The sequence below is a fragment of the Conger conger genome, chromosome 3, assembly GCF_963514075.1.
Source record: "Conger conger chromosome 3, fConCon1.1, whole genome shotgun sequence".
Lineage (NCBI taxonomy): Eukaryota > Metazoa > Chordata > Actinopteri > Anguilliformes > Congridae > Conger > Conger conger.
This window is the reverse complement of record NC_083762.1, coordinates 76331770-76344591: the sequence shown is the minus strand read 5'-3', so window position 1 is coordinate 76344591 and position 12822 is coordinate 76331770. Positions and strand designations below refer to the sequence as shown.

The window sequence follows — 12822 nt, the reverse complement described above, 5'->3', positions numbered from 1 at the left end:
AATAAGGGTAAAGAGCAAAGTGGCACCACAACAACATTGCCAAGACATCGTCCCACCAGGATGTCCCTCCAAAGTTTATGACAGGGCGAGGAGAAAACTACTACAGAAGAGGCCTACTACAACCGTATAGGACCTGTAGGGTTTGTGGAAAGATGGAAGTCATTTCACACTCACACACACACACACACCTACATTTAGCAAAAAATGCATTCAGTCACTATGTGGGAAAATGTCTTACAGTTTGAATAGACCAAAGATATGTTTGGAGCAAAGACTCCACAGCTCCATCACTGAAGGACCGCCGTGCCTCCTGTGGAGCACAGTGGGGGCAGCATCATGCCTTGGCGGCTGCTTTACTTCAGCTGGGACAGGGGGTCGTGCCAAGATACGAATAGCTCCAAATATTGGAACGAAACCTCAACCAAGGAATGACGTCAAAAAAGGAAAAGCAAAGGCTAGGAATGGCCCACTAAGAGCGTAGACGTCAGTCTAATCCTCTGGAATACACTATGCAGGACTGTGCACAGGATATCCCCACCTTTTTTTGCAAGGAACAGAGTGAAAACCTGCAGGAATGGTAGACCTCCAGGAACAGGGTGGGTCAGTTCATACCTAGCAGCGTGAGGTGCAGGGGGACCTGTGCTCTGAGCACGCTCCCTGTGAACACCACACAGGCCCAGTGTAGCTGGTCTTCAGTGAGGCTGGGCAGGGTGAGGCTGAGCATCGTTTTTGGGGTTCTCTTTGTCAGGACCTCCTGTTTTACGAGCTCCCCCCTGCCCCCCTTCATCCGGAGCCAGGCCAGGGTCACAGAGTCGATCTCCCGCGATATCTCACACTTCAGCACAATGGACTGATTCCTGGACAGACCACCAGGGGGCTCTGCAGAGACTGAGAGAGTACATGCATTATTTATTTATTCAGGAAAAATGCAGATATCATCCATTATTAGTAATGGAGTTTCCGTAAAAAGTGCACTACCTTCATGATTTTGGACCAACACTTCTGTTGCTTACTGTTTGCTGATGATGATGCATGACACAGAATTTTGTAAAACAAACAAAATAAAACTGAAACTAACAAAGCGAACTTAATAAGCATCATGTTCAATCAAACGGCGATGTATTCAGTCCTGTAAATTGTGTAATCTGTAAACTTACCCCGAATAGTTACCAGAGTTACTGTACTGTACGTCTGTCCATCATAATAACAGGTGTACCCTCCACTGTCGCCAAACTTCACTGGTGAGATTCTCAGAGGAAACTTATGCCCATCATAGACATCAAATGAGAATCTTTCTTTATCTGTCTCCATGGAAACTGACACATCCTTGTGTTTATCAGCTGAGATCAGAAGGATTGAGGACTGAGACAGTGGGGTCCAATACCACTCAGCTTTCTTGTATGAGAAGTGAGAATGGCAGATTAGCACCACCTCACTGCTGCTCAAACTCCCTCTGTACAGAGTGCGTTGTGTGCCGAATGAACCTGCAGAAATAAGTTGTGGTTAGAATCACTTTATGTCCAGTTGCCACATGTACTAATGCTACAGGTAGTGAGCAACAAATGTAAATAACTGTGCGCAAGTCAGCCAACTCAGAAGATGGAAGCCTCATTACAGAATAGCCCCTGAACAATATAGCACCTCTTACAGCCATGCAAGCTATAATTACAGACAGACCAGCATGCCTACAGGTTTGTGTGAGAACATGGCATGCCAGTACTTTTTAAATGAACTAATATGTACATATAATAATATATATAATTAACTAATAATATTTTTTCTCTTGTTTATTGTCTCCTTTTTTAAAAACCACAATATATTAGAATCAAATATAACTGTAATTTATATCTACAGTAATGAGTGAATCATGCCTACAGTATGCATTTACATTTCATTATTATTATTATTATTATTATTATTTGAACAACCTTTATCTCAAATGGAAACATGCATGTCAGAACATTGTTTGGAGGAATTTCAACATTAATATGTTAGAATACTTATAACTTTGTTTAAACAAATGCACATGTTATAAATTGAGTGGCGAGTCAGTCATTTTGTCCTTCAAATAAAATTGGTGGTGGCACGGATGGTGCAGTGGGTAGCACTGCCGCCTCACAGCAAGGAGGTCCTGGGTTCGAATCCCTGTCGGCTGGGGCTTCTCTGTGCGGAGTTTGCATGTTCTCCCCGTGTCTGCGTGGGTTTCCTCTGGGTACTCTGGTTTCCTCCCACAGTCCAAAGACATGCAGGTTAGGCTGATTGTAGAGTCTAAATTGCCCATAGGTATGAGTGTGTGAGTGAATGGTGTGTGTGCCCTGAGATGGACTGGCGACCTGTCCAGGGTGTATTCCTGCCTTTCGCTCAATGTAAGCTGGGATAGGCTCCAGCCCCCCTGCAACCCTGTTCAGGATAAGCGGGTTAAGATAATGGATGGAAATAAAATTGGTGCTGAATAGGGGTCTGAGAATATCCTAATCCCCCTAATTTGGAGAATCTCATGACTGCACAAATGACAGACAGAGCTTTCCCCCCAGCGACACGTAGTCGCAGAGAGGCGACCCTCTCGTTCCCCGGGTGGAACTCCAACACAGTGGCGCTCACGACCCCACGTGACCAGTTTGGGCTGTGCCCAGCCGGGCCCCATGGAATAAGGCCCGGCCACCAGACGCTCGCCGACGAGCTCCCCTCCCGGGTCTGGCTCCAGCAGGGGGCCCCTTTTTTTTTCGGGCGAGGTAATTGGGTCATTGTCTGGCCGTATCCCGGGAGTCTTTGGATTGCTCTTAGTCTGACCCCTCCCCCGGGACCAATTTGCCTTGGGAGACCCTACTGGGGGCTAACAGTGCCCCCGACAACCTAGCTCCCAGGATCACTTTCTTAAATGAATATATTTAATTAATATATATCATAATTTATATAACTAATAAATAATATTACATTTTTTCCTTTTTTAAATACCATAGTATATTAGAGTCAAACATAACTGTCATTTCAATCTGCAGTAATGAGTGAGACATGCCTACAGTATGCATTTACATTTTGTTGTTTCCATTATTATTATTATTATTATTATTATTATTATTATTATTTGACAACCTTTATCTCAGAAGGAAACATGCTTGTCGGACCATTGTTTGTAGGAATTTCAACATTAATACGTTAGAATACTTCATACTTTTTTTAAACAAATGCACATGTTGTAACTTCAGTGGCAAGTTTTTTTTATTTTTGTCCTTCAAATAAAATTGGTGCTGAATAGGGGTCTGAGAATATCCTAATCCCCCTAATTTGGAGAATCTCATGACTGTTTACAGCTGCACAATCCCTCATACGTAGTGTCAGCAGCCTCCTTCTTTTCACACCACAGCCCACAGCCCACAGCCAAGCTCCCACAGAGCTAGAATAAATATTCTGCAAACTTGCCACATACAGTATCTGCATTTACATACACGACACTGGATTTTTAAGATGACTAGGGTAGCACATGGATTCATCTTCAGTGTTAAGACACCACATTTCTGCTTATAAAAAAAGAAAGGTAAAAGCTAACAATGCTTTTGTAGAAGATCCACTGAAAAATGCATGCAGAGTATCATACCCTCATTGACTCTAAATGTATGGGGAACGCTGAAAATAAGCGCTCCGTTCCGTCGGAGTGCACAGTTATATGTTCCCACACTGTACTGCTCAGCACTGTGGATGATGATGTGGGCAGTGTTGTTGTAGAGCAGCGTTGTGTTAGCAGTGGGTTCTCTGTCCCATTCCCAGGCCAGTGTAGCTGAATCTGGAAGGTGGGATACCTCACAGCTCAAGGCCACATCAGAACCTGCATTTATTGTGGGCCTGGGCGATTGAGTCACTGTAGGAGGAAAGAGATATTGATTTAGAGAAAGGTAAGCCTTTTCATCAAAACATTGTGTGGGCTACATCTCGCAACTATAGTAATCGAATTGAAAGCAATATATTATACACAGTCCTCCAGTGTTGAGAATTTAAAGAAAAACATAACTGAAAATACATTTCAACCAGCCTCTTGTGCTATATATGATATATTTACTCTATATAATATCTATATCGTAGATCTAATCTCAGAATTAATAAAGCATGGACTTAGAACAGGAGCCATATGAGTGAGTACAATTTTTTCCCGGTATATTGATTCCATTTTAAATATCATTTAAATTTAACATCAAATTCAACTTTTGTGAAAGTAAAATACAAGATATAACTATGTTATGCATTATGTATTTAATGTAGTATAAAATAGATATCTTTTTTACTGTACATTCATGACAACCTACATAAAAGAGTACATTTACCTTTTACAGCAGACACTTTAATCTGGGCCAAGTTGACGTTCTCTGGTTTAGTTTGAATAAAAGTAAAAACCCCTGCAATGTCTGACTGTGATTCCAGACGAATGTCATACTTGCTTTCCTTTGAAATAGAAAAAAACAATGAATTCCTCACAAAGTCTCCATTGGACTGTATAGTCATCATGAGTCTTTTATTGCTTCCATCATGTGGTGTCCACTCCCAGATGAATTCTGTCCCTTTGGGCTCAGCTGGGGCTTGTAGAGAGATGTCCTTTCTCTGCCCAGGAACGAAGTATTTGTACTGCACTAACACTGCAGAAAGAGAAAAATATATGAAATATACCAAGATCCAATTGTGTTCCAGGCAAGACAATATTGCATGTCAATATGGAGGTTAATTGCAGTTAGTTAGTTCCAGTTAAACCAGGTGATTAAATTCAAGATAAAACCAAAGGAAGTCTGGAAGCCGATACAGAACTACGAATTAAGATAAAGGTCATTTTTTTTGCTCTTGATTAATGAATATTTGAGCTGCATTTGACACTGAGATGAGCTCATACCAGCTGTAGTCCTGCTTTTATACCTGTTCAAGATCTGCACCATCTAAAATTTCCCTCGGGATGAATAAAGTATCTATCTATCGATCTATCTATCTATCATGTCTTTTGCGATGCTCAGGGTGGTTGTAGAATTTTACAAAACTATTCTCTTTTAGCTGACACTTCCTGGAGGGGGAACCTGGCAAGCAGAAATTTGACCTGTTTGCAGTACGCTATCAACATTTCAATCTTCTGTTGATGTTGTTATATTGTGATTTTTTCCATGCAAAAACATGCATTTTTCTGGGTAGTGAATGTGTATGTATAACTGCATGTATACTGATAATAATAATGATATTATTAATATTTAATTAATATTTTAATATGAAAAGATTACAATTTTTAAACAGGGTGAGGAACTACCTGGCATTTGTATACAACGCCATTTCATGGATTAAAGCAATATGCTGAAACTTTTTGCCTTCTCTTGGGTAATTTATTATAGTACTTATCTGTGTCACATACTCCTCTTAAAGTTAAGACTGTATTTTTATATATATATATATATATATATATATATATATACATGTGTGTGTGTTTGATTGGATCTGTGTGAGATCTATATCTGAATACGTAAGTAAATGTCAAACTAAGGCAGAAAGAGAGACTCACCCTCTGCTGAAAGTGTGTGACAGTATCTCGATATCCAGAGTAGGGTCCACCACTGTACCATCCCCATTGCTTCTGCTCTACACAGCCCTTCTTAATGGTGTCTAACTCCTGTCCTACACAGCCCAACTGGTTACTGGTGTCTAACTTCTGCCCTACACAGCCCTTCTGGTTACTGGTGTGAAGCTTCTTTCCACGGTATAACTTCTCAGGAAATGGCTAGAATAAGAGGAAGTACAAAATGCTTTGGCTAAACTGTATCCTGCAACAGATTGCAGACTTTTAATGAGACTTGTGAAATCTATGGTTCTGCTCTTGGCTGTGCTCAGCACTGTGACATCTTTGACATCTGAAGTAATAAAGCTATCATGAGTACCAAGTGAAGACTCATCTCTTCACACTGTACCTTGACTCCTCTGCGGGAGTACCAAGTGAAGACTCATCTCTTCACACTGTACCTTGACTCCTCTGCGGGAGTGCCAAGTGAAGACTCATCTCTTCACACTGTACCTTGACTCCTCTGCGGGAGTACCAAGTGAAGACTCATCTCTTCACACTGTACCTTGACTCCTCTGCGGGAGTGCCAAGTGAAGACTCATCTCTACACATTGTACCTTGACTCCTCTGCGGGAGTACCAAGTGAAGACTCATCTCTTCACACTGTACCTTGACTCCTCTGCGGGAGTGCCAAGTGAAGACTCATCTCTTCACACTGTACCTTGACTCCTCTGCGGGAGTACCAAGTGAAGACTCATCTCTTCACACTGTACCTTGACTCCTCTGCGGGAGTGCCAAGTGAAGACTCATCTCTACACATTGTACCTTGACTCCTCTGCGGGAGTCCCAAGTGAAGACTCATCTCTTCACACTGTACCTTGACCCCTCTGTGGGAGTGCCAAGTGAAGACTCATCTCTACACACTGTACCTTGACTCCTCTGCAGGAGTCCCAAGTGAAGACTCATCTCTACACACTGTACCTGGACTCCTCTGTGGGAGTACCAAGTGAAGACTCATCTCTACACACTGTACCTTGACTCCTCTGCGGAAGTACCAAGCGAAGACTCATCTCTACACACTGTACCTGGACTCCTCTGTGGGAGTACCCTGATCTATTGTTCACCTGTCAGAATTTTTAGCCCCTTGTACTTTTCAGTCTTATCTAGGTGCAGTTGTATTTGTATTTATTATCTTGTATTTGTATTTGTGGTACTGTGAAGATACTTGGCTTATTTTCCATGTTCATGGCTGTACAATGGTTTTTTGGTGAATTGTCGCTTATCTGACCTGCTCTGTATGTTCTAATGACCTTGATATGCACTGTGTTGTACATCACTTTGGATAAAGGTGTCTGCTAAATAAAAATTGAAAATATGGGTGTGCTAATTGATTTTGTCATGCAAAGGAACAGAAAAACAAATAGAAATCATGAAAATATATTTTTATTGCAAAGTTTTTGTCGAGGGTTTGTATTTCCATCTAATAGAAAATAAACTCACCAAATTAAATGGTTGAAAACAAGCAGTTATTTTACATGACGAAAACTTAAAACACAATCAGTGAAAGAATAGAAAAATTATGTTACATTACATTATTGGCATTTGGCAGATGCACTTATCCAGAGGAAGGTACTACAAAGTGCAAAGTGCATACCAATAACCAGGAAGTGCACTGAAAGTACAATTTCAATTTCTAATTGTACAAAAAAGATAATGACGAGGGCCTATTTGATTAATTTGATTAATATTTATGTAAAACTGTTTTTTTTACAGCGCAAAGCAATAGTGTACATACTTCCATATGAACAATAAAAAGCTTACATAGCTAAACAAAACTAGCTAAAATATCATCCAAGCAAAGAAGTTATAACGTGAATGAATTCAAAAGCAATCTAATATATAAAAAAGTTTTTCTTTCAACCATTTCTCAAGAGCAGCAGAATAATATACAGCACTGGAGGTTCAGGTCTGGACCTCTGTAAAACTGCTGTGTGACAGTGCCATCTGGAAAACGTGCTACATGAATGTGTTTTCATGAAATGAAAGATTTATTAAATTAAAGATTTTTAACAGTACATTTTGTGAATCGCACTGAGAAGGAATACACAGACGCAGGTTGTGTTTGGTGGCTCATCAATATGTTAGGTTGGCAGGACGCATCGCAACGTCAAACAGGAGAGACGACACAATTCTGTTGGTTCCTGCTGATCAGCCCGTTGGCTAAGGACGTGGGAAAGGGGAGATGGTCTGTTTGACAAACACTGATATTGGTTCTTTAAAACAACATTTTTCTATATATTTTTTGCCCTTTATGTCTTAACAAAACATATTCAAATCAGAGTATCTTTATTTTGATACTGGAGTGTGAGTACCTTTGTCGCTCATTAAGTTGTGTTGGCAGCCGAGGTACACTTCTTCTGTGGTTTGCATTGAAGGAACTTTGAGTTTAATTTAATCTTGCGAGTATTTCCAGATCACTCTGCACAGCTTAGAGACTTATCTGTGTGCGTCAGTGAGAGCTGTACATTGGAGGGAGGCTCACCATTGCATTGGTCCTGCAGGGCTTTGCTGCTCTGGTCACTCCTCAGGCTGGGCTGACTCAGGTTCACCTGCAACAGTGGAAATTTAAAACTGTTCAGTCTTCATCAGACACCGTTGATGGTGAGATCAGTTGAAATGGGAACTGTTCAGTCTTCATCAGACACCTTTGATGGTGAGATCAGTTGAAATGGGAACTGTTCAGTCTTCATCAGACACTGTTGATGGTGAGATCAGTTGAAATGGGAAACTGTTCAGTCTTCATCAGACACCGTTGATGGTGAGATCTGGAAGTGGATACAGCAGCACTGTGGATAGCACTGTCACCCCACCCCACAGATCTATCGAGTAATTAATGATGCTCGTTACTTTTCATCTTCCAAAATCTGTCTAACATTAAATTCTAGCCTTAATGCTATTGAGCTGACATGCAGCTGCAATGTTACATACATTACATTACATTAATGGCATTTGGCAGATGCTCTTATCCAGAGCGACATACAGTTGATTAGACTAAGCAGGAGACAATAGCCCCCTGGAGGGCTACAGGGTTACAGGCCTTGCTCCAGGGCCCAACGGCTGTGCGGATCTTATTGCGGCTACACCGGGACTAGAACCATCAACCTTGCGTGTCCCAGTCATGTACCTTAACCACAACACTAGAGGCTGCCCCGCAATGTGTTTAGCATGTAAACTCTGAGTAAAGGGCTGAGTAAAGCCTATGTCCAGTGACACTGTAAGATACTTTGAACAGTGTCCGTACCTGCTTGGCGTCTCGTCCAGGACCAGTACCACCTCAGAACCAATAGCATCCCCAGGGTGGCCAGCGCTACAATCACCACCCTGACCACTGTCTCAGTGCTCCACCCTGTGTGAGAGGGAACATGGGGTTAGTGTGTCTGATGTAGTCTGTTCTCAGATTCAGTGTGTCTGATGTAGTCTGTTCTCAGATTCAGTGTGTCTGATGGAGTCTGTTCTCAGATTCAGGGTGTCTGATGTAGTCTGTTCTCAGATTCAGTGTGTCCGATGTAGTCTGTTCTCAGATTCAGTGTGTGTGATGTAGTCTGTTTTCAGATTCAGTGTGTCTGATGTAGTCTGTTCTCAGATTCAGTGTGTGTGATGTAGTCTGTTTTCAGATTCAGTGTGTCTGATGTAATCTGTTCTCAGATTCAGTGTGTGTGATGTAGTCTGTTCTCAGATTCAGTGTGTCTGGTGTAGTCTGTTCTCAGATTCAGTGTGTCTGATGTAGTCTGTTCGCAGATTCAGTGTGTCTGACGTAGTCTGTTCTCAGGTTCAATGTGTCTGAGGTAGTCTGTTCTCAGATTCAGTGTGTCTGAGGTAGTCTGTTCTCAGATTCAATATGTCGCTATTTTCTTTCATATTTTTTTTTATTTGATTCCATTTTTCATAGCAATAATATTCATGCAACATCCCAGGAAAGCAGTTACAGGCAGCCTGGCAGGCTGGTTTCTAAGCATGGCGTGCTGGTACGTTACTTTCTTAACTGCAGGCTCATCCATGCAGTACCGAGTGGTGCCTTAATCCACTGAGCCAACAAGTGAACAAGTAAAACATCATTGTCCCCCAGATTCAAACTGCTGTTCCTAAAGACCTTAAGACTGTCTTACTGTTTGTCTCAGACCGCCATGGTGTCCATTGACTTGCCGTGATGCAGGCTGTGCAATGGGTGAGGAGGGTGTGGTTGGAAGGTGTCGCTGTTAGTGAGGACAGAGGCCTAACCCATCCCTATGGCTGGAGGATTGTACCTTGCTTGATGTGCGTTTTTGTCAGCGTGAGGTGCAGGGGGACCTGTGCTCTGAGCACGCTCCCTGTGAACACCACACAGGCCCAGTGTAGCTGGTCTTCAGTGAGGCTGGGCAGGGTGAGGCTGAGCATCGTTTTTGGGGGTCTCTCTGTCAGGACCTCCTGTTTTACGAGCTCCCCCCTGCCTCCCTTCATCCGGAGCCAGGCCAGGGTCACAGGGTCAATCCCCTGTGATATCTCACAGTTCAGCACAACTGGCTGAGTCCTGGACAGACCACCAGGGGGCTCTGCAGAGACTGAGAGAGTACATGCATTATTTATTTATTCAGGAAAAATGCAGATATCATCCATTATTAGTAATGGAGTTTCCGTAAAGTGCACTACCTTCATGATATTGGATCAACACTTCTGTTGCTTACTGTTTGCTGACGATGATGCATGACACAGAATATTGTAAAACAAACAAACAAACTAAAACTAAAAAAGCGAACTTAATAAGCATCATGTTCAATCAAACTGCAATGTATTCAGTCCTGTAAATTGTGTAATCTGTAAACTTACCCCAAATAGTTACCAGAGTTACTGTAGCCGCCACGTGTCCATCATAATAACAGGTGTAGCTTCCACTGTCGCCAAACTTCACTGGTGACATTCTCAGAGGAAACTTATGCCCATCATAGACATCAAATGAGAATCTGTCTTTATCTGTCTCCATGGAAACTGAGACATCCTTGTGTTTATCAGCTGAGATCAGAAGGATTGAGGACTGAGACAGTGGGATCCAATACCACTCAGCTTTCTTGAATGAGAAGTGAGAATGGCAGATTAGCACCACCTCACTGCTGTTCAAACTCCCTCTGTACAGAGTGGGGTGTGTGTTCAATGTACCTGCAGAAATAAGTTGTAGTTAGAATCACTTTGCACCTCTTACAGCCATGCAAGCTATAATTACATATATCGCGTATAATTACCATAGTATACTAGAGTCAAACATAACTGTCATTTCTATCTACAGTAATGAGGGAGTCATGGCAAATTTGCCACATACAGTATCTGCATTTTCATACACTACACTGGATTTTTAAGATGACTAGGGTAGCACATGGATTCATCTTCAGTGTTAAGACACCACATTTCTGCTTATAAAAAAGAAAGGTAAAAGCTAACAATGCTTTCGTAGAAGCTCCACTAAAAAATGTATGCAGAGTATCATACCTTTGATGACTTTAAGTTCATTGGGAACGCTGAAAATAAGCGCTCCGTTCCGTCGGAGTGTACAGTTATATGATCCCGCACTGTACTGCTCAGCACTGTGGATGATGATGTGGGCAGTGTTGTTGTAGAGCAGCGTTGTGTTAGCAGTGGGTTCTCTGTCCCGTTCCCAGGCCAGTGTAGCTGAATCTGGAAGGTAGGATACCTCACAGCTCAAGGCCACATCAGAACCTTCATTTATTATGAAGGGCGATTGATTCACTGTAGGAGGAAAGAGATATTGATTTAGAGAATTTTAAACCTTTTCATCAACTCATTGTGTGGGCTACAACTCAAAACTATAGTCATTGAATTTAAAGCAATAAATTACACACGGTCCTCAAGTTCTGTGTTGAGAAGTCAAAGAAAAACATAACTGAAAATACATTTTAACCAGTCACTTGTGCTATGCACTCTTAAAAACCGGCTAATGATATCTATATCATCTCAGAATTAATAAAGCATTGACTTAGAACATGAGCTATTTGAGTGAGTGCAATTTTTTCCCAGTATATTGATTCCATTTTAAATATAATTTAAATCTAACATCAAATTCAACTTTTGTGAAAGAGAAATACAAGATATACCTATGTTATGCGTTATGTATTTAATGTAGTATAAAATAGATATATTTTTTACTGCACATTCATTACTTACAACCTACATAAAAGAGTATATTTACCTTTTACAGCAGACACTTCAATCTGGGCCAAATTGACTTTCTCTGGTATAGTTTGAATAAAAGTAAAAACTCCTGCATTCAGTAAACGTGGCTCCAGACGAATGTCATACATGCTTTCCTTTGAAATAGAAAATATCTGTGAATTCCACACAAAGTTGCCATTGGACTGTATAGTTAATATCCGTATTATATTGCTTCCATCATGTGATGTCCACTCCCAGATGAATTCTGTCCCTTTGGGCTCAGCTGGGGCTTGTAGAGAGATGTCTTTTCTCTGCCCAGGAACGAAGTATTTGTACTGCACTAACACTGCAGAAAGAGAAAAATATATGAAATATACCAAGATCCAATTGAGTTCAAGGCAAGACATTATTGCATGTCAATATGGAGATTAATTGCAGTTAGTTAATTCAAGTTAAACCAGGTGATTAAATACAAGATAAAACCCAAGGAAGTCTGGAAGCTGATACAGAACTATGAATTAAGATAAAGGTCATTTTTTTTGCTCTCGATTAATGAATATTTGAGCTGTATTTGACACTGAGATGAGCTTATACCAGCTGTAGTCCTGCTTTTATACCTGTGCAAGATCTGCACCATGTCTATTTCTATCCTCGGGGTGGTTGTAAAATTTTACAAAACTATTCTCTTTTAGCTGACACTTCCTGGAGTGGGAACCTGGCAAACAGAAATTTGATCTGTTTGATCAGTACACTATCAACATTTAAATCTTCTGTTGATGTTGTTATATTGTGAATTCTTGTTAATATATTGTGTTATATTTTCATTCAAAAACATAAATTTTTCTGGGTAGTGAATGGAGTCATTGTAAATATCTGCAAAATAATTTTAGAATGTGTAAGTATAACTGCATGTGTATTAAGGCAATATGTGGAGTCAAACACGAAAAATTAGTCTGGGTCATTTATTATAGTACTTAACTGTGTCACATACTCCTCTTATAATTAATACTGTATTTTTCAATATATATCTAGATAAATATATATTTGTACATATATGTTTGTTTAGATCTGTGTGAGATGAATACATGAATACTATGAATACATAA

At 40.8% G+C, this 12822-nt stretch overlaps 1 protein-coding gene across 1 annotated transcript; it reads right to left on the bottom strand.

Moving 5' to 3' along the window:
• Positions 1-606: 606 nt before the first annotated feature.
• LOC133123647 (uncharacterized) lies at positions 607-5681 on the bottom strand. The gene is made up of 6 exons (XM_061234124.1): positions 5525-5681; positions 4317-4625; positions 3596-3856; positions 1217-1484; positions 764-857; positions 607-612 (listed from the first exon to the last, which is right to left on the bottom strand). The coding sequence occupies exons 1-6, from the start codon at positions 5589-5591 to the stop codon at positions 607-609; spliced, it is 1005 nt and encodes a 334-aa protein (XP_061090108.1). The 5' UTR covers positions 5592-5681.
• Between the last annotated feature and the right edge of the window lie 7141 nt (positions 5682-12822).

Coding starts and splice junctions, on each gene's coding strand:
- LOC133123647 (XM_061234124.1), bottom strand. CDS start 5,591: ATGGGGATGGTACAGTGGTGGACCCTACTCTGGATATCGAGATACTGT. Junction 4,626..5,524: donor TCACACACTTTCAGCAGAGG/GTGAGTCTCTCT, acceptor CTCTTTCTGCAG/TGTTAGTGCAGTACAAATAC. Junction 1,485..3,595: donor TACATTTAGAGTCAATGAGG/GTATGATACTCT, acceptor TTATTTCTGCAG/GTTCATTCGGCACACAACGC.